Source organism: Cyanistes caeruleus, chromosome 4 (assembly GCF_971803275.1).
Source record: "Cyanistes caeruleus chromosome 4, bCyaCae1.hap1.1, whole genome shotgun sequence".
NCBI classification, from domain to species: Eukaryota; Metazoa; Chordata; class Aves; order Passeriformes; family Paridae; genus Cyanistes; species Cyanistes caeruleus.
The window spans coordinates 35229362-35254246 of record NC_141704.1 but is presented as its reverse complement, the minus strand read 5'-3'; the positions used below and the strand labels follow the sequence as shown (position 1 = coordinate 35254246).

Sequence of the window (24885 nt, the reverse complement as noted above, 5' to 3'; positions counted from 1 at the left end):
CTGTCCGTATTTGCATTTTTCTGTTAGTTTTATATTTTTTCTCTCCCCATTTTAGTAAATATTTTTTTCAGGCAAAAAAAGTTACACCCGGAAGCCTCCATTATGTCATCTACTCTGTGTCATCAGATCTCTTCGTGGGCTTGAGTCATTAGAGACCTTTGGAGATCTGAGCACTCAGATCACGTTACAAATTTACCGCTGAAATGGAGGAATTCGATTTTCCCTTGGCTGGTGCAGCGCTAAGCACCGTCACAAATCCTCTGCTGCCATCTCACGGCCGCTGCATTTGTTGTATTTAGCAATAACTTTGCTTACAACTCACAGAGTTGCTTCTGAAGCGTTTGAAAATGCAAATTCTTCTCCTGCTGGTTCCCTTCATACTAAACATTCACTTACTGGTCAGAGGAGAAAAACAGGGATATCATTTACAAATGGAATATATGCAGCTGAACTGACATTTTAGTGGGGGTGTTTATCATTACTGCCAATCTCCCATGAGACCCTGTCTCAGTTTAGGTCTCTTTTATCTCTACACAAAGAGAGGTAGAGTTGTCTCTCAATAAATTCATGAGCCCTCCTGTGGACTCACTTTTAGCAGTCAAACAAAATACAGCCCAAGATAACAGAGAAATCCCAGGCTGGAGAAGTAGGCAGTCTGCATCCATCACTTAGTATGGCACTTCATGGCATCATCTCATGTCACCAGGGACTGCAGATATTGTCAGCAGCAGCAACTGCTTTGAAAGGAGCCCAATATGAGACCTTTATGCCACCTCCCACCCCATCTCAGCAATATTTTGCAGATGCTGTGTCCACAGGATCCAAGCAGCTTGACAAACGTCCCCTGTCTCAGGGAATCACTCCATGTCTGGAGGTGTCCCCCTCACCCAGCCTATCATTATCAGGCCATGGAAAATGGGCTTCACTTTTCTGTAGTCAGAACCAGAGCCTTGATAGTTCTTGGCTCTTTTTCCATACAGAAGAGTTAAAGGGGCCGTGGGGCTCTGTGGATGAATAACTCACTGCCAGGGTTTGGAAGGGTGTCTAGGAAGCAGCTGCTAGAGAAAGGTTTGTCTCAGCCCAGAATCTGAATCTACACCCTCATTTTGCCTGAGCCCAATGTAAACAGTCCAACAAGGTGCCACTCTGCAGTGGTGTGAGAGTAGGATTGGCAGCACATGAGTAGAAGCCAGGGGGTGATAAGGAGAAGGAGAGTTAGGTTATCGCTGCTTCCAGACGGGATCCCAACCTACCCTGCATTTCTGTGTTGGCTTTATCAGAGTCGACTTCTTTAAAAGGGGTTTTTAAACTCTTAACCAGAGAGTGGTCACCCTGATACATCCTTCCTCAGGAGAAGTGCCTTAGACGTCTCCAAGCCACGGTTTTCTTCCTTTTTTGCAAGAGCAACACCAAATACCTTGGAATTAAAAGAACTGTCAAGGTGATGGACACTCATGACAGCTGAAGCTGGTGCAACCAGACATTTCCTTATGGATTTTGGGCACATTTCTACCAGTAAATTGTCTGCTTGGATTGATTAATGACTTCTGAATTGCAGTGAGAATTTGGCAAATGATCTCTGGTAGAAGAACAGCCACCAAAACCTGAGTGCAAATTACAAACTTCAGAATTTTCCAGTTCAAAGAAAAACAGAAAGAAACAGGTGCAAAATACCTTTCCTTAAAAAAAAAAAATGTTCTATTCAGTCTCTTGGGTGGACTCTGGGAAGCTGGTGACACTGGGTAGCCTTTTGTTGCTGATCTTCTCACAAATACTGGTAAAAGAGATAAATATTGTTCTTTATTTGAAATAATGGAATTGCTTATATCACAGATTTATTTTTTATTTTTTATTTTTTTTATTTGAAACAGGTTCTTTACGGAGCTATGGGTTCAATATTAACTTTTCTGCTTTCAGTTCCTCTGTTACATTTCTTACCTGTCTTAATTTGTTTTAGCTACTTGGTTGGAATTTCGCTCTTGTTTGCAGCGAGATTATTTCATGGAGTGTTTGTGAGTAGATCTCATGGAACCTTTCCTTTCCTTTTCCAGCCTGTCTAAATTGACCAATGCTCCTGGAGATTTTAATGCAGCACATCCATATCATTTAAGAGCTCTGACATCCTGACTAATATTTGCCTGTGATTTGTGTACAGACAATAACCTGAGGTTGCTCAGGAAGGTCTTGCTAAAGATTTGCTACCTGCCTTGCTTGCTCTGCCAAGAATAACAAAGAGGCAAGGAAAGGGTAAAAATTTGGCTTGCATCCACAAAGATACACAAGACATTCACACTTCTGATGATAGTCTTCATTTGCTTTCATGTTGCAGGCTATGTCTCCCACCCTGATGGATATGGCTCTGCATTCCTTTGATGACCAGTACCTGGGGTGGAGAGAAGAGATGATGGAAGAACTGGAGCAAGGAGACTATTTTCAAAAGGAAATAGCTGATAACAAGGACTACTTTCGTCTCTGGAAGAAGGCTCAGGAGGCTTTGCTAAAGAGCCCTGTAGGTCTCCTGAGGGAAATGCGTGCCAGTCATGCCATAGTCCTCATGGCTTACACCATGAACTCCTCCCTGCACTCACAGCTGAACCAGGCTACATCTACAGCAAGAATCTCTCCAGAGCACTACAGACACAAGTTCAGTTTTAAATATTTTCACTTTTACCTAACAATTGCTATCCAGATATTGAAGGAATGGCAGAGCAGCAGGGGGGAATATAAGTGCCACCAGGTGCACAGGGGTGTAAAGGACTTACATATCGAGGCCAAGCTAGGCAGCAGGGTGCGATTTGGCCATTTCACTTCTACCTCTCGCCTCAGGAGTGAAGCCCAGAAGTTTGGGAATGAAACTTTGTTCACTGTGACCACTTGCCTGGGAGCAGCTATGCAAGGCTTTTCTTATCACATATCTGAGAAGGAAGTCCTCATTCCCCCTTATGAGATATTTCTTGTCAAAATCTTCTTTCAGACCCAGCAGGGCAACCAGCTGCATCTGCATTCTGTGGGGAACTCCAGCAAGTACCAGTGCCAGCTGGTGGAAGGTATTGTATACAGGTTCTTGTGCAAAGGGGGAACAGTCTGGTCTCCAGTGCCCCAGGCAGCCCCCAGCTGTACCTGCATGGGGCCACACTCAAGGCCAAAGCTGTACCTTGCTTGCTGGGTTTGCCTACAAGAACCACAAGATCCAGCTTTTACCTGTTTGCTGTGGAACCTGGGACAGCCCCCCAACACACTAAAGATGAATAAACAGTGGGGCTCAGGGTTCTTTGCAGCTCCCATTTATCCCATGTTTCGTTGCAAAGATGTTTCAGGACTCATGCCTTTGGGTCCCCAGCATTCTTGTTGGAAGAGTGGGTGAGATTTGCTTGAACCAAGTAATCAATGCTGGTGTCTTGCAATGCTGCTTCAAGCCTCAGGACTATTCTAGGCTTTGATCCACTACTACTCTGGCAAGCTACTACTTCTACACTTATCTCTGGCAAGCTGAGAGAAGTGTAAACAAAGCTACTGTCACTTTAGCAGTGACCTCTCTCCTGAGGCAGAAGGGAGAAAATTCTTTGACAAAGAACACACTGAGTTTCCTGGTTATAGAGAGAACTCTATGCTGGAATACCTCATGGGGCTGTTTCACATCCCTGCCTTTCTGTGAGTCTACCACCAGCCCAGGACTATTGCTTTTGTTGCTTTATACAACAGTAGTGTATCAATGCAATATTTGAGCTCAAAACAATCATTTAGAAATGAGGGTTTGTGCCTCCAAAGCCAAAATAATAGAGTTGAGAAAATGACCTTTGTGGGCAAAGGTTGTGTTAGCAAAAGCAAAAAGCTTTAGGCAGTGAACAGAGGTCTAAATGACTGCTCTCTTTACTTTCTTTCAGCTTCAAGAAGCGAGAACAGTGGTTATACTGCATTCACCTCTGTCATTCTCCCTGGTGTGCTTGGAGTTTCTCTGTGCTTGGCCCACAGTCTCTGATTCTTTGGCTGCATCCAGACATGTGCCCTTGAATAGCAAGAAGCCTCTGGAGTTCCTGCTGCTACAGAAGGTTCAATCTTCCCTTTGCTTTCAGATGTAACTCTCCAGTCAAGACTGGAACATTCAGTCTGGTTCATCAAAACAGACATTCTCTGGACCCATTCAATTAGGAAGAAAGCTATCTATGGCCTTTCTGAAGACTAGATCAGGGATAACCTCCGGACAATAAAACTGTAGACAGCTTTATTCTGAGGCATTCAGGAAAAGACACACAGGGACTTTGGACTCCTTACAGATTTCTTGATATCTTTACTTTTAGTGAGAAAGAGTCTGTCTGTGGGATATGGAAGGCACCAAGGCAGTAAAGTCAAGTGGGTAACTGGGCAGCTGTGCATATCTCCTTTGAGTGCAGGGAAAGTTGGTGCCAAGATGCGCATCAAGGAGTCGGATTACTGTGCTGGTTGAAGAGACAGAGAAGTACATTAAGTTGTTCAGATTCTGGCAGACCCTGAACAGCCTTTCTTTGCCACTCTTAAAACCAAGGTGGGCTAACACTACTGGAGTGGTGTCTGACTCTGAAAAGCAAACAGAGGAGATCCAGAAGGCATTATTACAGGAGAATTACAGAGGAATAAAGGTGAATATATTTTTGACTAGATTGTTACATTTCTGAAATCAATTATCCAAACTGCTAACTCACCTGACCCATTCTTCTCCAAGATATTAGTTGGAATAAAACATAGAAAAGTTTATTGACAGTGTTTTCTGGGATCTTGGCAAGCAGCCAGCAAAATATGGTATAAACAGCTATAAGAATGGATACTCTGATGGCTGCAGGAAGTATGACTTTGACCTGCAGTCTTCAAAGTAAGGCAAGTGCTGTAAATCAGTGATTCTTACGTTTTGGTGGTTTTTGGTAAATTTGTGTAAGTCCTAATTGGTAAACTTGTATAAATCCCAGTCAGAAAACTACTTTCCATCATCCTCAGAGCTATAATCCTTCAATTTGTATATACTGGTGGGTCTACACAGAATTAACCTCATGTTTTTGGGAGGGGGAAATAGACACAGCAAAGTCAAACGCATGGCATCTACATTCAAGGGACAAAGCAATTGAAGACTGAGTAATGCCGCTTTTTTTCGGACTACAGTTCCCTTAAAAGTGATTTATATTAGTCAGTTAATACACAGACCAAGTGATGCAAGCATCTCTTGATAGGTGGAAGCACAAAACATTCTCCTTGCTTAGGTGCCCATCATGATAGCATTTTGACTGCTAAGAAAGTTATGTCCTTCTGCTTGCACCTACAAGTTCTCACAAGGACAACTAGAGATAAAGTCCAGGGGCAGCGTGTGGCTCAGAGACTGCTCCTGATGTTACCTTTGCTTGTGCCAGAGCCCTGTAAAGCTAGACTAGTTGCAGCAGACATGTTTCATCAGCTATTGCTGTGGAGAGATGTGTAGTCAAAAGTGTGCAAGCAATTCTAACTTCCTGTCCCACTGTGTACTTCTAAAGATTTTTTTTTTCAGAACTCAGTTCAACCATCTGCCTTTCCCTCCATTTCTTTCCCATGGCAAAAGGGGTGTGAAATTGTGTGAAATGGCAAAACTGATTTTAGCTTTCACTGTTGCTCAGAGCTGAGTCTGGGCCTCCACACCACTTCTTCTACTCTCATGGCATCAAAGACATGGCAAATTGCAGCAAGGAAGGGTGACATGCTCCAGATCAAGTCTTTTCCTCCAATTTAATAGGCCTGTAATAACAGTAATTAACCTTCCTAAAAGACCCAGAGTAAAGCAAGAACAAAACTGCCTTCATATTGATCAAATATCTTTTCTGCCATGTTTCAAATGATGAGGGTTCTAGAAGAAAAGAATTTGCATCCACTGCAAACACTGAAGACCTGCAATCAGTTTCCAGAATGTGACACAGGCCTGCCAGCCTGATCAATCCAATTCAGTTCAATATCACACAAAGTATTTCAGGACTACAGGACATTCTCAGTGGAAAACACTCAGCAGTCACAAGTAATTGATATTTCCAGAAATATAGCAGTTAAATCATTTAGTGTTCTCTTTCAGCTTATGTTCTCATGCCCACAGCTCCGACAACAAGACAGTTTGGCACTTTGTATTTATTTGGGTTGAATACAGCAGCTCAGCTTTCAGGTGAAAACATGTTAGCAATTGCAGAGCACTCATTTTATGCTTCATCTTATATTTTCATCTGAGAACTCAGCCATCCTCTATAGTGGAAGCAGTATTCCTGATGAAACCCTTGTGGGCTGCAGGTCTACCTTTCTAAGGATAAAAACATGAAAGATATCTAGCTTGGTTGAAGGCATATGTACAAGATTATCTTACTGAAACAGACAAAGCCTTTTTTCACTGTCTGTGGTATCTATTTTTCTGTTTATGTGGGACCATTCAATTTTTCTTCTGTAATTTGCGGGCATACAAAAGCAGTCATTGCAAAAACTTGTTATTTCAAGGCATAGGTAAGCATTGATATTTATATTTATAAACAATAGAAATTTATAAATCCCAGTAAGAAAACATAATCTTGTATCTATTGGAATTAGAAGTGCTACACTTTTTATGTTCTGAGGACAGCAAGTAACACCATCCCCTTTCTGCCATGGCTGTAGTTGTCTGTGATGGCACCTCTGTTGCAGGCAGGAGGGATTTGTGCTGTACCCATTCTCTCCACAAACAGAAGGCCTTTGGAGGATCTAGCAATTGGGAACTAACAAGTAAATTGAAATCTCTTAAAATTGGAAGGAAGGGAGAGGAGGAATAAAATGAGACGAATCTGGGTAAACAGCACACAATAGAATTAATGACAGGCAGGCAGGCACAGGACGCAGCTGAAGCCCAGCCTCTGTATCCCTAACTCATCACATGCTGCTGGAAAACACCAGGCGAGCAGAGGGGAAAGAGGCTGAAGTTACTATCCCATACACATTTCAACAGGAGCATTCAGACCAAATCAGGTAGGCAGTGTAAATGTTTAATTTGAAAAGTCTCTGTGGTAAATCTTCCTGGAGCTGGAGAAATCAAAGTACAGAAATATATGTGGCCTGCCTAATTCTAGAAGGAAAATATAAAAATATTAAAAAAAAAAAGTGTTAATGTGAGGAGTAAGAAGTAATTTTAGCATTAGGAGATAGAAAATCTAGAGCAGCTATAAGAAGCTAGAAAGCTATAAGAAGTCTTCTCAAGACCTGTCTAGTATGTAAAATGTTTGTTGAAGAAAGTGCTATTCCTTCTAAAACAATTTGTCTTCTCAGTTTATACTAATAAGGGAAAACAAATGACCTTACAACAAAACACCACTGGAGTGGAAAGGTTTTAGTATCACATTGAGTCAGAGAGCAACATCCCTGAGGCAGGACTGAGATGAAATCATAGTCTGCATTATCATGGCTTAATGTTTCCTGAAAATCACAAACCTTTACTGTACATGTCTTTTTTTTACATTTTGCTTCCTACAGCTTATATAAGAAGATGTGTTAAAGAGTTTATTCTCTTGGCAGAGATACAAGGCAAGTGGCTGAAAGAAATACACAGTGCTGTGCAAAATATTGGGGGGAAAAAACTCTTTTCAGACTGGCTTGTATTTCAACACTGAGATTAAAACTTGGCAGGGGATTGTAGAAATCATTCTGGTTTTCTACTGTGACCTTGTCGGGGAGGGTGTGTTTAGTAAAATACAGCTGGGTCAGTGTCAGATGATTTGTAGCTAACAGATAGTGCAAGAACTACAAAGGACCAAAATGGCACAAAGTCATCTTTTTAAGAAGAAAAATCTGGGTAGTCCCCTACACATAGCTATTTGTAGCTCTAACTGTGATGTGGAGGCACCAACAGCAAGAAGAGGTTTATCTTAGAAAAATGCAAAGCACTGCACAAATGTGGCCCACATTTGCAATAAGAAGGCTGAGAATATAAAAAGTACCAATAAAGAAATGAGTCATCCTGCTCATTCATAGTTTTCCCCCATAGCAAAGATGTTTGCATTTAAGCTGAAATCATGCTAAAGCATTTTCACTTTGCAGCTGGTGATAGGCCAAAGGGAAGTGACAGTCTTGATTACAGAATCTTAGTGATGAGGAATAACTCCATGATCACTGTTAACTCGGTCTCTTTGGACTCTCTATGTTGGCATGCAGTTTATGAAGAAATAAATATCGGGGAAATACAGTGAGAGATGTGTGCAGGGGATATAGATTAGATGGGGTTAATATGGACAATTTTACTATTCACTATGAGTTCTCAAGGGTGAGCTTCTTAGTATAACTACAGAATGCTTATATAGTAACATTTTCTCTTGAATGTTAGAAGGAAAAAGCTATACTGTCATAAAATACCCTTATTGTGACACAAACCATATCCACCAATCATCATGGCTGCTGAAAAATTGGATGCCACTAAACGGAAAAAAATAAGCTAATACAAAAGAGTGCCTGGAACAACCCTTTAATCTTTAAGCCACATCTTTAATTTTGCTAATTAGAAGAGATTGTTTCATTTTTTAGTAAACTAGATCAGCTTCTACCGTCTTCATTTTCCAAGGTTCAGTTCCAATTTCAATCTTCAGTTGCCAATGACCCACATCCATTTTACCAATCTGCTCGTTACATATTTGTTAGCTATTTTTATTAACATATTTTTGTTGCTCTGAGCATACCCAACGTCTTAAAAGGTCCTTTTCCAGTCATTTGGCAAAGATCCAAAGCAAGAATTAGGATTTCTACATTTACAAGCTGTGCCTTGGGATTTGACCTGCTCAGTATGAAAAGAACCAGTGGGGCAGAGACAAAGCACATTTCACTGTTTTTTAGGGGCTATGGTCATGGGTGTTAAACAGAGTAAGAATTTTTTTTCTCTCTCTTGAAGTAGCCTATTTATGAAGAATGGCATTGAGTGACCTCCTTTACCCAGATAATCCCAAGAGAAAGCAAGAACTGATCCATCTGCATCAGGAATTGCTTGACTGTATGTCCACGAATTTCCATGCAACAAACGAGCTGGTTGGAGTGCTGAATGAACACCTGGGCTGTGCCATTACCCCCATCGAGATGCGAGAGAGCGGTACAGTCAAGGAAAACTGTGAGATTATCATTCAAGTGATGAGTGAGGTTCAGCATCAGGTGCAGAAGATTGATAGTGACATGAAGGAAAAGCTTGAGCCAGTGCTGTACCAGAAGCTATATGACATCAAAGAGCCCGAGCTGGAGAAAATTGCAATAGCCCAGAGAGTTTTTTCCATTATTTTTGGAGAAGCAACTTCAACAGCTGCAATGGTAGCAATCAAACTTCTTGGTTCCAATCATTTAACTCTCACTGTGAGCAAGCTCATCGGTCTCCTTGCTCAGATTGGGGCATCTGTTCTTGGGGGAGTTAGTATTACCATCATTGGGCTTGGCCTTGAAATGATTCTCCATGCCATCCTGGGAGCTGTGGAGAGGAGTCAGCTTCTGACAGCTGTGAGAAGCTATGAGAAGCACCTGGCAGAGTTTAAAGCAGCCTCAGAAAAGTATCAGCGTGCCATACATGAAGTAACTTCTTTGGTGAGACAGCAAGTTCAGTAAATGAAGCTGGAGTTCTCTCTTCTGCTGTGACAGCAGTTGCAGCAGCTATGCCTGCAGAAATCTTTTTGATTCATTGTGACAAATGAACTACTACTGATGGCTTTTTATTTTCTTATTTCTGGCAGCAGAACTAGAACAATAACAATTCAGGAAACTGGCACTGAAATATATTAATAGAGAATGGTTTTACAGGTGTTTTGGGGGGAAATATTTCAAATACTTGGCACCTTTCCTTAATCTTTTTCCCTTAAGCTTATTTTCTGGGAAGCATTGTAGGTAACTTTGAACTGTAATTCATACTAGAGACAATAATACAGACTGCTGGACTGGTAGTGGTAAGGAGGTGTGTTTCTGTATCAAATATGACAACACAATGAGAGAAAACAATTTCAACAAGGCAATTCATGCCAGCATCTGGAGGCTTTATGAAGACATCCGTGTTTGCTAAACTCTTAGTGTGGATTAGTGCTAAATCTGATAGACTGAATTCCCTGTTCATTACAAGGACTAGCTGAAGCATATTTAACTGCTATTTCCTGCCCTCCTAAGGAGCCAGCCAGAGATCTTCTTTAAATAAACTCTAATCCCAGTAGATTGGCAGGTAAGAGAAGCCTGGGCCTACATGCAAACACACACAAACTTGATCCACAACTGAGAGAAACCAGCTGCTGTGTTCCAGGTGTGTCTGGCCATGAATAATTTTTATGCTTGTAATGCTCTGCTCTTGCCAACCCACATGTAAAAATTTCTGTGCAAAGTTGCTGTTTTGTTGATCAAAGTGGGATTATACACAAGTGCCTGTAGGATTGCAGCCCTGTTGTACTAAAGTGATTTTCAAGTGTTTTACTTAATCCTACCAATGTGGGACTGCCAAGAATGCTCAGATTCTGCATTTCACAACATGATACCAATTGTCCTTATTTTTCAGATTTTAAAATCAAAGCTGGAGGCAAGATCATTATTATAGTGTCTTGCTCTGATTTGCTGTGGATTGTTTTTTCTTGATCTTAGAAAAAAGAGGTAATTTCAGAATTAATAAAAATGGGCATGAGTATTGCAACCTCTCTTTTCTGTGCTTGATTCTTTTTTTTTTTCTTTTGTGTGAAAACCAATCTTTAACCAAATAATAAAGAAGTATTAAAATCTTTGTTATACATGCAATTCATATTTTTTTTAATCCATGATAGACCAATCTAGTAGGGTTGTGCATAGGTTCCTTTTTTAGTACTCACTTCCCCCATACTAAAACCATGTACAAATTCATACATGTTTGCTAATATTCAATATTAGAAATCTTAATTTACTAGTAACTAGATAGTAGCTATGAAATAAAGAGATGGGTGAGATTCACCACCCTTGCATTCTGGGATTTGGGGAGTTTGTTTGTTTGTTTTGTTGGGTTTTTATTCTCCTCTGCTTCTCATTTTAGTATTTTCTGACTCCCCTTTTATGCACAAAAAACCACCAGAGGGCAACGAAACTGCTGGCACTCAACAGCTCTGCCAAGTTATCAGGGAGAAAGCCCAGGGTGGATGGATGCCAGGGACTGAGAAACTGGGACCTGCTACAGACTGGGCTATACGTGTCAGGAAAAGCACTTCAGCGGGGGCAAAAAAAGCACTGCCTTGTCTACAGGAGGTATTGTGGTGAATGACTTGGTGACCTGAGGCATCATTTTTCCAGGATGTAACATCTCTTGTCTCCTGACACAAGTGGTACACAGGTTAGAGGTATTTGGGTAGAGACAAGAGACTGTGAATCAGTAGAACAGCAATATCTGTCTGTTGGAGAGGTAGGAGTTCCTGGCTTCTGTTTTCTATGAGCAAATGCACACTCTAAACTAGGAATTAAAATCAGCTCTTTGAGAGATTGCAAATCACTGCTGTACGAGACACCAGGACATGGTGTCAAATAGAAACAAATCTGTTGGTTTTTTTCAAGCAATTTTCCCACACGTTCTTGAACGCAAATGCTAAGCAGTGTCAGGGGAAGTGAGGTACGCAATGAGGAAAACAGAGATAAACAATTGCTACTCGCCTCTAGGTATATCCTTGTTCCTGGTGGACTTAAAGGAAAGCTGATTTCCTCACAAGAGATTTAACTCCTGCTCTCTCTAATCCTTTGGCCAGTCTTACATTTGGTGCTTCAAAGATATCAATAACCAGTCTGTTGATGTTCCCCCTCTAGACTCCTCCAAGCTGCCTCTCAGTTTGGCAGAAATACCAAGTGAAAAATGTGGGAGGACTATTGTGCTCTAAATCAGCAGACACTGCTGGGAGAAAGCAGTCAGGGCTGCAGCAGTACCACTATCCCCACTGAGCCTGGTATTGCCAGGACAGAAAACCCCAAGCCTTGTGGGGTGCAGCTGATCTTCAGAGACTCAGCCATCCACCTCTACAGTGACATGGTACCTGACAGGGATGTGTATGGCCACAAATTTCCATCACACCCTCTTGAGCATTCTGCCTTTGCTCAAGCTGTTGCTCTGGACAAAGGATTTAGGATTAAAACTGTGATATATGTATTCAAAATAAGAACAGCCTCAAAAAAACCTGCAAACCAGCCCAAACCAGTCTAAGCTGCTTCCAAACCTATGTGGAAAACCAGTATGGTTGCAACCAAAATCTGCCTGGCTGAACATTCTTTCTGTGACAAGAATAAGACAGAGAACATGCCAAAGAGGTGCAAGGTGGGGATGACCATGCTGTGCATGTGGTTAGCAAGATTCCCTAGGCACTGAGAGCTCCTGAAGCCTTGGCTCTGAGGATGCCCCTTGACTTTGACTTAGTGCAGTTTGTGACTAAGTGCTGGCATTAATGTGATGCATAGCTTATAGTCTTTTACCCATCCTGCAACGATCCTTACAAATTAGCCAACTGAGTCTATAACAACATTGTGTTGCATGGTATGTTCACCAGGAGCAGGGAGTCTAGAAATCCCGCCCAGAGATCTGACCACCTCTGCTCCCAGATGCCACCTGCCCAGGGAAAAATTTCCTTCCTACATCTCCTCCCCAACATGCTAGTTCTTTAAGCCTGCACCCATATTTTATTGCTTGCACACTGATGTTTCCTGCATCTTCATCCTGGCTCTTCATGTGCTGTGGACTTTTGCCGGAAATTGTACTTTGGACAATGGCACGAAGCAGCTCCCACCAAGCGTTCGCCGGCCTCGCCAGTTCACCGCAGTGGGGGCTGTGGGAAGTGTAGAAGTAGCAGAGCAACTTCTGTGGTCCCCAATGACATCAATTAATCTCTCCCTTTCTCTTCGTACACATCTGAGCTGCCGATGAACATCACCCAGTCACTTTTCTCCTGCAGTCCCCTGGCGGAGCAGCCGGCGCAGGATCCCGCTCGCAGGGGGAGCAGGGGAGCAGCGCTGCCGTGAGGCCGAGCCTGCAGAAAACCACGGCACAGACCTCAGGCTGTGGGCAGCCCCTGCTCCCGCCGCGCTTTGCATTTGTGCCACATGGACAGAGCCTTCCCACACGGCCCTCGGCTCCAGCCTGTTTCAGGGCACGGGGGGCACTTGGGGGGATCTCCCCCGGAGAGCGTGAGGGAGCAGAGGCCGTACGGGCGCACCCCGCCGGCACCGCCCGTGCCCACCCGCTCCCAGAACCCGCCGGGGCCGCCCGGGCGCTGCCCCATCGTCTCTAGCACCTCTAGCATCTCCTCTATCTGTTTCCGTCTCTATCCCGCCCTCCCGCCGCCCCGCCCGGGTCCGACCATAGAGTCGGAGCCTCCGAGGGGGAGCGAGGGGCGGCGGAAGCATCGAGCTGGGGCCGCCGCTTCCGGAGCGCGGCTCCGCGCCGCCACTCGGTGCCGGTGCAAGATGGCGGCGGGGCGGCGGCGGCGGGCGCGGGGCTGAGCGAGGCCGCTGCAGCCGGAGGGAGCCGGGCCCGGCCAGGCCCAGGGGTGAGGGGGCGCGGCGGGGCTGGGCTGCCAGGAGAAGAGAGGCGAGGAGAAGGCGGCAGTTCGCGCTGCCTCGTTTTCTTCTTCCTTCCATCGGGCGGGAGTAGGAGGCGGGGCTTTCTACCCCGTTTCCCCGTGGCCAAAAGAATAATGAATTTAGTGCGTGATTTATTATGGTTTTTTATTCTACTTCGGCCTTTGGCTTGTTGCTTTGAAACTCTTTAGTCTGAGTACTTAGAAGATGTGACACAGAGGTTTCGGAAGTTTGTTCTTTTTTCTTTTAGCCTTTAAATATTAGAAATAAGGGTATACGAGGTGTTAATGTAACTCCTGCCTCAGTTTGGTGAGCTTCCCACCTAAAGAAGCGATAGTGTCTTGCAAAATTAAAAACCAGACCCGCCAAAGTGTTTTGGCAGGGAAGTAGATTTGGAGGGGGAGGGAGAGAAGAAACATCCCTGGCTGTAGTTTGGACACTTATGTGGTCATCTGTAAGTTGAAGAAATTTCTAAAGACAGGAAATATTTTTTTTTCAGAATAATCCTACATTTGCTAGTACAGTGGATGCTGAGGAAGGGAGGAGATTTGTGGGGAAACATTTGAAACAGGGAAAGGTGAAAACTGGAGAGCACCTAACGAGAGTGAATGAGAAACTAAACTCTGATACGCTCTTAGAAAAATAGAATATGTGTTTCTCCCTGCCCTGTACCCCTCCATAGTGCAAGCACAAAGCTTCTTGGTTTGAGTTGTAGTGTGAATAATAACTCATTAGTTAGTTTAAATTATAATCAACTAAAGTAGTAATAATTAGGTACTTAATTAAACAGTAGTACATTGTCAGCGTAGGGAAATTTTGATACAGGTGCTGAGCTCCTAGTCAGGTTTGAGGACCTTTAAGGTATTTGAGCTCTTTGAGGGAGTAACTTGCTAATAGAAGAGAAACAAGCATCCTCAAGCTACCACTGTGTAAGACCTGAAACCATGTCATCTTTTCCAGGTCTCTCCCTCTTTTTTAAGTTTTGTTTTTTGAGGCAGAAGAAAAAACATCAAAATGGGGCGGAGATCTACATCATCCACCAAGAGTGGGAAGTTTATGAATCCCACGGACCAGGCCCGTAAGTATCCATGAAAGCTAAGCAGGTGGGAATGGGGAGTGCCTAGAGGAGCAGATAAAAAGCTGTCTCTGAGGACAGAATCCTCTTTTTTGGATCAGAACCGAGTTTCTCTAACTTGAATAATATTATCTCAGTTTTGTCTGGTGAGGCTGCTTGCTTTCATGCTTTTGCTCCTCTGAAGTATTTACCTCTTGTTTTTGCACTGGTTATCAGTGTTGGAAGGCCTTTGTACTTTGCTGTTGGATAAACTGCAAGCTGCTTCCTGGGACAGTGTTAATCTGTCCCGGGCATGAATTTGAGGACCATGTCAAATTTTGCAGGTGCTCTGGTTAGATGGGGGAGTTGGCTTACTGGTTTTTTTCTACTTTTGGTAACATGCCAGGTGTTATCAATGCTCAGCGAATTAAGAAAATCCAGACTCCCACAGTGGATATGCTTTATTTCAGAGGCATTCTCAAAGCTTACATATTTTTAAAGTGTGTTGTCTGATTACTCTATTTCAGCTTCTGTGCAGCAATCTTTTCATGATTGCATCTATCACTATGACTTTGGTTGCCTACTGTTCTTTTTTGTATGGAAAAAGCCCTGCTTCTGGAGACATGAAGACTGCAGTATCTCTTTTTTTTCTTTTTTTCTTTTTTTTTCTATATAAAAGACAAATAGAAATCTATTTCATGCTATATTTCTCTCTCACTGGGAAGCTGAGGTACAGTAAGTCTTTGTAAAATGAGCGAGCTGTTGAGAAACAGCCCTAGTCTTGATGAGGGAAGGGTTCTTCATTAATTTGATTCTGTCTTTCAAGTTTTTATTTTCTTTTTCTTTTCCCTTCTAGGGAAGGAAGCTCGGAAAAGGGAATTAAAGAAGGTAAATAAAGAGATTAGGGAACATTTAGCTGGCATTTCCTATACTGTGTATAATGTGTGTGTTTGTAAAGGGCCATGAATAGACTGTGGATATTTTGGTTAATATCCTAAGACAGACTTTGGAAATACTATCCAAACACGTAGGTTAAAAAAACATGGAAATCTGTTTGGAGTAAACATATCCCCAGGTAATTTTTAACTTGCAATTATTTTTGAAACATTGCTGGAAATACTTAGTAATTAAAAAGCCCCAAAACAACAAAGCAAAGGAGCAAGCAGCAAGCCAAATTAAAAAAAAAACAAAAACAAAAACAAAAAAACAAACAAAAAACCATCCGAGACTCACACACTTGATGTGCTTTACTGTATTTTATCAGTTAATTATTGTGTTGATTGTATGTGTCTTAGTTGGAGTGAAGGAATGATAGCAGCATTTGCAGTTTCCAAGGTAGTGGAATTAAAATTACCAGAGGTTTTAGCTACATTTGCTGCTGATTTGTGCCATGGTGAACGTTTTCAGGGCATTCTGAGGTGTGATTTTTTTTTTCTTCAGACTGGAAATACTGAGAAAGGGGTAACAGATGTTTTGTGTCTTTCTGCTCTGAAACTTTTCTATCTGCTTGATCTCTGATCTTAGAACAAAAAGCAACGGATGATGGTACGAGCAGCTGTACTGAAGATGAAAGATCCAAAGCAGATTATCCGGGACATGGAAAAATTGGATGAGATGGGTGAGTGAGAAGTAGCAGGTGTTGGACTTAGGCAGTGGTTTATGTAGATGCACAGTGTAGTTTTAACAGCCAATGGGGGAGACTGAACTAGAGTAATCTTTTTTTCCTTTCCTATTAAAAGGGGGGGTTCTGTGAATATCTGGGGATTGATTATGATTTGAGGTGTTGTAGTGCCATCAGAGAGAATTTTTTTCCCCAGATGATGATCGATAAAAATAATGAGTAGTGTGTGTGTGTGTGCTGCTGATGTAGAGTTCAAGGAGGGGATTGTCATAAGACTGAAAACTTCCTGAAAATAGGGATTGGAACTTGCTTTGAAATAGTTTCATTCATCATAGTTGTGCAGTAGAGTAATTTGCAAGTAATTTGCAAATTTTTTTGTCACTTTCTTTGCTGCTTTGGATCAGAGTTTAACCCGGTACAGCAGCCACAACTTAATGAAAAGGTGCTGAAGGATAAACGCAAAAAGCTCCGTGAGACTTTTGAACGTATCTTGCGGCTCTACGAGAAGGAAAATCCTGACATCTATAAAGAACTGCGCAAGTTGGAAGTGGAGTATGAGCAAAAGAGAGCACAACTCAGCCAGTATTTTGATGCTGTCAAGGTAATGCTTACTGTATTTGGGTCTTGTAACTGTGGTAGCGTATTCTCTTTGCTCATAAGGTATGACAATTACAGAGGAAAGGAGATTTACATGAGTTCAGCATCATGTGGCCCATATGAAATATTCATTTGCTTAGTACCTCAAATTAGAGCATTTCAGTGAGGACAGTGGTGATTGTCAGGTCACAGTTTGGGTCTGATACGCTGATCTCATTCAACATGAAAGGAGGAAAGGGAAATTTGTGTTGCAAATCAACAATGTCAGCCTTTTGTTTTCTGTATTAAAGAGAGAGCAAGCCTGTGAGTGTGCAGTTGATACTTCTATGAATTTCTGCTAAATCTCTTGCTGGAAATAATGAGGATCCTTTGTCATTCCTTTAAAGATCTTTCTCTACTATTCCTCCCTACTGTGCTGGAGAACATAGTGCTGTGCAAATGCAAGGATCTGTAAGACTTTTTTTCTTTTTTTTTTTTCTTTTTTTTTTTTTCCCCCCCTTCCTTTGGAACATGCAGCAATCTGTGACTTGAATACTTAAAAAAAAGCACAAAAGCACAGCCATGCTTTTCTGCAGCCTCTTCATTTTGTAGACTGAAGGTCCAAAAGAAGATGGAAACCTGACTGAGTTTTGACTGAAATACTAAAGCTTTTCATGGGTGCGTGTGCTTTGGTTTGCATTGAAAGCTTTTACTGTTGACACTTTCCCAAATTTCTTGCATGGACTGCTGAAAGATAACACACCCTAAGAACAGACACATTTGACAAATGGAGGCAGGTTCCATATGTTCTGTACTTTAAAAAGTAATGAGTTTGTGCAGTAGCTTCTGTGGGAGTAACCCATTCTCCTTTTTTTTCCGCTGCTCCCTTCCAGAATGCTCAGCATGTTGAAGTGGAAAGTATCCCCTTACCAGATATGCCTCATGCTCCCTCCAACATCCTCATACAGGACATTCCCCTTCCAGGGGCTCAGCCACCTTCTATCCTCAAGAAGACATCAGCTTATGGGTAAGTGGAAAAAGAAACTTCCAGGGGAAGTAAAAAGGAAGCACCCATATTATAGGAGAGGAGCTAGGGATAGAAGCAGAGGTAATATTGACTCGTAGAAGTCAGGAATTCTGTGCGAGTGAATTGTGCTTTCTTTTAACCAAAGCCCTTTCTAATCTTTCCCCATGATTGCAGATTTTTGTTTAAATTTCTTCGAGTTATACATTATGCCTTCTTGTTTTTGTCTTTTTCATATCAGGAAAACTTAGAGCCCTACTGTTTTGAACATAAATGCCCCTTAAATGGCCATATGTGTGTTCTTTTGTCCTGCTGGCATATTCGGTGTAAATGAGTAGTTCATATAAACTCCTAGTTTGCTTGATTTTATTTTGTTGCTTTTTTTTTTTTTTTCATTCTAGTGCTAGTTTTTTTTCTATTTCTTTCTGAATAGCCTTCTGTTTTCACTAACCCTGTGATTATTTCATTCTTCTGTGGTAGGATTCAATAGCTGATTTTTTTTTAGTATTGTCTTCAATTGCTTTCAGAGTGTCTTGGTTTGAAAGGACAGGTGTCTGCTAAGGAAGGCAGGAACCTCCTTGAAATGGAAAAATGTAACCCCCCACTGTCTCTGAATTATTATAATCTTGAAATCAAGGGGCTCTCAGGCAAAGATACGGAAATAGGAATAACAGTTCTTTACTAGGAAAATGAAAATATAAAAATGCAGTAGTGCAAAAAAAAGAAACAACCTCTGACGGAATCAGAATATAACCTGACACCTTGTTGGTCAGGCTTTTGATAGCAGTCTGATTAAATGATGGTTGCAGTCCTCCTGGAGTGACAAATGTGGTTCTGTTGAAGCAGTGATTGTGTAGAAGGGTGTAGTTTTCCTCCTCCTCTCGCTGGGTGGAGCATCTCACAATGGGATGATGTACTTTTATCAGTCAGGCAGTGAGTGACTCAATGGCCTATTAACAGGAGATACCCCCTTGGAATTATGAGGGATGGGTCATGGAAGAGATAAAGATCACTGCCCCTTCTGGTTTTAACAGATGATAATAGACTACATACTTTTGGTTACATCTTTCTTTGCAACCCAAGACACAGAGGAGCTTTTGTCTGATCTTCTGCAGTCATATCTTCGTATGAGGTTGTAAACTCCTTGTGTCAAATCTATACTTTTTAAATGTTCCTTTTTAGAAGGATTTTTGATGTTCCTTTTTAGAAGTCTGTATAAGCAGTGGTGAGAGAAGGCTAAATAATTCAACTAAAGGCATGTATGCTTTAATTGTGTTCCTACATTTCTCATTTCCTTTCTTATTTCCAGACCACCAGTTCGGTCCATTTCTGTTCTTCCTCCTCCGGGGCTTGGTGTTCCACGTTTACCTCCAGGCAGGAAGCCCCCTGGGCCTCCACCAGGGCCACCCCCACCTCAGGTCCTGCAGATGTATGGCCGCAAAGTGGGTTTCACCTTGGACGTGGCTCCTCGAAGGCGAGAGGAGGAGATTTCTTACAGTTCTGAAGCAGGTAAGGGCTTTCCTATTCCTCTCTGGGGTTTTCCTTGAACACTGTTTTACTATGGATTGTGCTGCTGTGAATACACTTTGCCCTTGACAGTGTCCTCTGGGCAATATGAGTGTTAGCACTATTTGAAGGATTCTTACTAAGTCATTGCTCCTGTGAGCTAATTCAGATATATTCATAATATCTGCAATTTTGCTACCAGCTGTATTTTTAAATGCTGAAATTTAATTACATGTCTCAGGTACTTTTTTTTTTACTAGGTTTCACAGACTAGATTTTTTTGAATGAACCCTTAACAGTGTTGAAACATTGTTCATATTAACTTTAAAAAACCCAATCACTCTTGGAGTAATCTTCTATTTAAAAAATCCATCAAATAAACACCCCCAAACCAAAACTACTACAAAACTCACAACCAGCCCTGAGTGTGCATTTGCTAGAACATATGTCCTCTTTTTCCATCAGTTGTTGTATCATCCCCAGAAACTTTCGTGACTAGATGGATTAGCTTTATTTCATGCCAGAAAGCATCAAAATATTTCAGTGGTGGGCAATTGCTGAATAGAAACTAATGAATGAGTTGCAGTAGCAGTTGCCTTCACTTTTTTGGTGTGCAAATTAATCACCAGGTTAATATGAAATCTCACAGATTTTCCAGAACATCCTTTAAAAAGGATAAAAAATAAAGGGATGACAGTTTGTCCATGCTTTTGCTAAGGGGAATGCTGTGACTGTAAACATACACCGGTGTGAAAGAATATTTTGTATTTGGAGTTCATGCATTTCCTAATACTTTGCTTTGCTTTCTGCAGGACAACGAGGCCATGATGACGACATGTCCAGCACTAGTGAGGATGAAGGTTACCCTGAGGATATGGATCAAGATAAGCACGATGAGAGCAGCGATGACAGTGACAGCGATAGGTCAGATGCAGACAGTGAAGGAGAGGACTTCCTGCATCGTGATAATGACAAGGAGAGGGAAGGTGGTGAAGAAAAGAAATCAGGTATGAAGGGGAAATGAGAGACTAGGGGTTGATTTTTCTAAAGAAAAACACTGTTTGATAGAGTTAAGGGTGTGTATATAATTTATTTAGTTTATTTAGTAACTCACCTAAATTCCAGCTAAAGGATTTTTACTAATAGATGGGTCAGAAGGAGGCTATCTAGAAGTGAAGCAACTTTCAGATAAACCTGTTATCTTAAAAGATGTGTTAGCTTATAGCCACAAGCCATTTTTCACCTGAATCATTGCATTGATAATCATTGCACTGATTGCATCATTGGTAAGATACCCGACAAAATTAAACCTCAGTATAAAACATGCTCATTTTCTTGGGACCAGTTAGCAGAGAGTATTAGGTTAGCAAAACTTCCAACAATCAGAAAGACCTCTTATCTAAGTAGCATCATTATGTTAGACTGATAAGCTATCCATACCAGGTATTTATATAACTATCTGTTTTTTCTTACTTTCTTCCCACCTCCTGTCACCCTTATCTGTACCCTGCTTTCCCCAGGTCACAGTGTTCGGTTTGCAGACATGCCTGGGAAGTCACGAAAGAAGAAAAAGAACATGAAAGAACTGACTCCACTCCAGGCCATGATGTTACGAATGGCAGGTGAGTAAGGTGGATGTAATATGTGGTGATATGCCATTAGGTTTCCAGTTAAGGTTTCTGTGGGCAGCTCACTTTGCACAGGTTTTATTTTATAGAGTAAATATTTTACAGTCATAATGGAGGCTCTGCTGAAAGTAACAGCTTTTGTCAGGTCTTTGAGTTATAGTTTGGGTTTTGTTCTTTTTTTCTTTTGTTGGTTGTTTTTTTTTAGTTTTGTGGGTTATTTTAATTTTTTTTTGTTTAAGTAATGTGTATGTTTTGCATAACAGAGTTGAAGTTAAGAGTAGCAATTTACTGTTTTTTTCTTCTAAACTTTTTCTTGCTTAACTTTTAAACAGTTGTTCAAATGAAATACGAATCTCTTGGTGAAAGAGAAAGGGTGACATTGTCTATATGCTCAGCATATGACTTGTAAGGATTTATACTCCTTAAAATACCCTTCTGGTGAGATAAGTTAACTAATAAAACAAACTTTGTTTTTTTAAAAAGAAACTCCAGTATCTTTCAAAGCTGCAGAAGTTTATTGGACATGGGGATTATATTTATTGTGGCACTGTGTCCCCAGCCTCCTGTTGCCTCATCTCTCCACAAACTCCCTTAAGGCAGGGATTAAATAGCAGCACTTTGGGTTGGCAGTACAAATTGCAGGTCCCAGAGTAACACATAACTTCTTATTGTCAGAGCTCTCTCTAGAACAGCAATGATTTTTCTATTACTATGTTTTGATTTTATGTTTAACAGTAAAAAGTGGTCAGATTTCTTCCCTTTGAAGTAAGGTTTATATTTTGCTTATTTTTATTTTATTCTCTGTACTCGGTTTTCTGTGTTGTTCACAAAGATGTTATGCGTAGAGAGATTTTATAAGTGTATCTCCATATCCAGGTCAGGAAATCCCAGAAGAAGGGAGAGAAGTGGAGGAATACTCAGAAGAAGAGGAGGAGGAGGAAGAGGACTCCGAGTCTGAAGAGACATCACAGCAACAGCAGCAGCAACAACTCAGTGAGGAAGCACTTGCAGAGACCGGGTCTTCTACTGCGACTTCCCAGGCACAGCAGCAGCAGCAGAGTGCGCAGGCTGTGCCTCCAGCTCAGATACAGGCACCTCCTATGCCTGGGCCTCCTCCGCTGGGACCACCTCCAGCCCCTCCACTGAGACCCCCAGGCCCACCCACCGGCCTTCCTCCTGGCCCTCCACCAGGTGAATACTTGATTTACTCTGCTTTGAAGGATGCAGGTTCTCAGTTTGGGTGTTTGGCAGCTGCAGAATGTGCTGCAGATGGAGTATATATACCCAGTTACCCAAACCTGTCTACATCATCATTGCTGTAACCTTGCTTTTGATTGAGGCCTCAGGCTCCTGTAGCTGTAGCCTTCCTGATGGTTGTCTTTGTTAGAGCCAGTGTATGAAGTGGAGTGAAAGAGCAAAAGTACTTATTTTTAGGCCAGAGGAAAAATCAAAAGCCACAGAGAAAGGTTTTTATCTTTTTAAATTCTGAAAAACTGAGCTCAGGAGCTGTTACCAGTTACTGCTTAATTATATGGGGAGGAACCTTTTTTCCATGATGTGTTTGACTTTCATGAAGATGCTTTAGCTGTGTAACTGCTGCCTCTGCTTGAGATTTTTAGAAATTCTATTTAATATGGCAGGTATGCAATACAGCGTTCATTCATTGAAGATCTTTATTCTTAGCTGAGATAGTTGCTGGGATATATTTTTAACTGTGAATTAAATTTTTTTTGTTTCATGAATGCTTTCAGGAGCTCCTCCGTTCCTGAGACCTCCTGGGTTACCAGGCTTGCGTGGGCCTTTGCCTCGACTGCTGCCACCAGGTCCTCCCCCAGGGCGACCGCCTGGTCCTCCCCCAGGCCCCCCACCAGGTCTGCCCCCAGGTCCTCCTCCACGTGGTCCTCCTCCTCGTCTGCCCCCTCCTGCCCCACCAGGTAAGGGCTTCTGTTTGTTTCAGTGCCAAGGCCCTTGTTGCTTTGTTTTTGCAGTCTTGGCTGGGTTGATCAAGTCAGCGAGGTATAATGGGCTGCCAATTGGTCTTTGTTCCCATCTGTGGCTGCATTGTGCTATGTGCTGTTACATTATTCTGTGCAATAACAAGTAAGTGCTGTGCATAGTTTGATAGCAGGAAATCTGCCATCAAAAAGGGAATTTCAGAGTTTTAACTTCTGCTCTGCTGGACTCTTTTTGAACAGCCTCTGGGTGCTGTAATGATGCTTCACTAAATGAGTTGGAGATCCGAATATTTATTTGTTGTGCCCGGGTCAGGCATTTCTGATAACTTTGAAATTCCAGTGGGATGGATTGTCAAGAAACTTTATTCTCAGATTATAACTTTAAATTTAAAAGGGAGCAATAAACAAACTCCTGTGGCTTTTAGAGTCTGAAGGAGCAGCATTTTCAACCCAGCATTTAGTGCAGATTTGAAAACTGTTGTTTTTTTTTTTAAACCGGTGCTGCTGCATCTTGGGGGTTGTTTTGTTTTGCTTTTTGTCCTTGACGTTCCGAGCCTGTGCACTTCTTTGCTCAAATATTTTGAAATTCCCAGATGTGGAGACAGCTCATGCTTGCTTTTCTTGTTACAGGTATCCCTCCTCCTCGCCCAGGCATGTTACGGCCACCTCTGGTGCCTCCCTTAGGACCTGCCCCACCTGGGCTTTTTCCACCAGCTCCCATTCCAAATCCTGGTGTACTGAGTGCCCCTCCCAGCTTGATTCAGCGGCCCAAGGCGGATGACACCAGTGCGGCCACCATAGAGAAGAAAGCCACGGCCACCATCAGCGCCAAGCCGCAGATCACCAACCCCAAGGCAGAGATCACACGCTTTGTGCCCACCGCCTTGCGAGTGCGCCGCGAGAATAAAGGGGCTTCCGCTGCCTCCCAGAGAAAACAAGATGATGAGCCTGCCCTCCCGTTAACCAAAGCTGCCCCTAAGGCTGGATCATCTGCCCCTATCTCTGTACAGACAAAGGATGATGTGTATGAAGCCTTCATGAAAGAAATGGAAGGTCTCCTGTGACCTGTCGTAGTCCTAGTCAGCTTTCCTGCCCCTCTGAACATGGATCACATCACTGTGGAGGGAGAAGAAGGGAAAGTCCTCCTGCAAGCAACAAAAGGAAAGGGCATGACTGGAAATAGTTCCCTACCCGCAGGTTAACTTGCCAGTGTGCTGTGAATAGAGACCGCTGCAGCTGAGGTGTGCCTGGGACCTCCTTTGAGAGCCACCATGTCCACTTGGTGAAAGGAAATCGGTAAAGAAGGCGATGCTGCTCCCCTCGAGTACTCCCCCTTCCGTGGAGGGAGATAATGATACTCTGGGAACAGGGGTAACTATTCCCTGCCTGAATCCTTACACACCCTGAGTGCTCTGGTGAGGGTAGTGGAACAGGTTTTCAAGGAGCCAGAAAAGTGTTAGCAGCATTTCATACACAGATGGTTGTCCGGTTTTTATTTTCTGTACTGTTGTTGGGGTTTTTTTTCTGTAAATATTTTATAATCATGTTTTTTTTAGTTGCAGTGAGGTTGATCAATCATCTTCCTTCCAGGGTAGTCAGGGAGGTAATTTGTTGCGTATACTGTACACTGGAATTTTGCACCCTATCCCCTTTATGATCATCTTGATGGATTTTTGTTGGCTGGGGAAACTTCATTTTGTCTTGTGAAAGACAATAAACATTCAGTGTATCAAAATGCCGCTTTCCCTGTGATTTGTGTAAAACTAGCAGGCAGGTAGAGAGCGGGGAGGGTTCTTTGCTCACCTTGGGAGGCGATAGAGGCATTCAGAACCTCGGAAAAGAAAAGCAATAATCACGTTGTAAGTAATATATCCTTACTTTCCCCCACTAAACTTCTGCTGTATTCTTGTTTTTATCCCTTTTAACCTTTATTGGTAGCTAGACAAAACATAAGTCCTGATATACTACTAATTACAGAACAATTTATATACTCTGATTGGGAG

The 24885-nt window shown here is 42.3% G+C and overlaps 3 protein-coding genes across 5 annotated transcripts; all 3 read left to right on the top strand.

The window, feature by feature from the left end:
• The first annotated feature begins 1561 nt into the window (after positions 1-1561).
• On the top strand, positions 1562-4073 carry ART4 (ADP-ribosyltransferase 4 (inactive) (Dombrock blood group)). Of its 2 annotated transcripts, none has more exons than XM_023928638.2 (3): positions 1562-1663; positions 2330-3047; positions 3885-4073. In XM_023928638.2, exons 2-3 carry the CDS (start codon positions 2333-2335, stop codon positions 3977-3979), a joined length of 810 nt encoding a protein of 269 aa, XP_023784406.2. In that variant the 5' UTR covers positions 1562-1663; positions 2330-2332; the 3' UTR covers positions 3980-4073. The 2 variants fall into 2 exon arrangements, with proteins under 2 accessions (XP_023784406.2, XP_086743810.1); XM_086887684.1 differs by having other exon boundaries at positions 1603-1777.
• A 2316-nt stretch (positions 4074-6389) lies between these two features.
• SMCO3 (single-pass membrane protein with coiled-coil domains 3) lies at positions 6390-10734 on the top strand. Its single transcript, XM_023928652.2, has one exon. The coding sequence runs from the start codon at positions 8896-8898 to the stop codon at positions 9571-9573; it is 678 nt and encodes a 225-aa protein (XP_023784420.1). The 5' UTR covers positions 6390-8895; the 3' UTR covers positions 9574-10734.
• Positions 10735-13350: 2616 nt separating this feature from the next.
• Positions 13351-24617, top strand: WBP11 (WW domain binding protein 11). Of its 2 annotated transcripts, none has more exons than XM_023928664.2 (12): positions 13351-13487; positions 14479-14596; positions 15429-15460; positions 16097-16190; positions 16598-16794; positions 17663-17796; positions 19103-19302; positions 20112-20306; positions 20820-20921; positions 21804-22118; positions 22679-22861; positions 23513-24617. In XM_023928664.2, the coding sequence occupies exons 2-12, from the start codon at positions 14533-14535 to the stop codon at positions 23944-23946; spliced, it is 1950 nt and encodes a 649-aa protein (XP_023784432.1). In that variant the 5' UTR covers positions 13351-13487; positions 14479-14532; the 3' UTR covers positions 23947-24617. The 2 variants fall into 2 exon arrangements, with proteins under 2 accessions (XP_023784432.1, XP_086743809.1); XM_086887683.1 differs by having other exon boundaries at positions 13427-13643.
• The last annotated feature ends 268 nt before the right edge of the window (positions 24618-24885 follow it).

Coding starts and splice junctions, on each gene's coding strand:
- ART4 (XM_086887684.1), top strand. CDS start 1,694: ATGTTCTATTCAGTCTCTTGGGTGGACTCTGGGAAGCTGGTGACACTG. Junction 1,778..2,329: donor TGATCTTCTCACAAATACTG/GTAAAAGAGATA, acceptor TTCATGTTGCAG/GCTATGTCTCCCACCCTGAT. Junction 3,048..3,884: donor CCAGTGCCAGCTGGTGGAAG/GTATTGTATACA, acceptor ACTTTCTTTCAG/CTTCAAGAAGCGAGAACAGT.
- SMCO3 (XM_023928652.2), top strand. CDS start 8,896: ATGGCATTGAGTGACCTCCTTTACCCAGATAATCCCAAGAGAAAGCAA.
- WBP11 (XM_023928664.2), top strand. CDS start 14,533: ATGGGGCGGAGATCTACATCATCCACCAAGAGTGGGAAGTTTATGAAT. Junction 20,922..21,803: donor CATGATGTTACGAATGGCAG/GTGAGTAAGGTG, acceptor CTCCATATCCAG/GTCAGGAAATCCCAGAAGAA. Junction 22,119..22,678: donor TCCTCCTGGCCCTCCACCAG/GTGAATACTTGA, acceptor GAATGCTTTCAG/GAGCTCCTCCGTTCCTGAGA.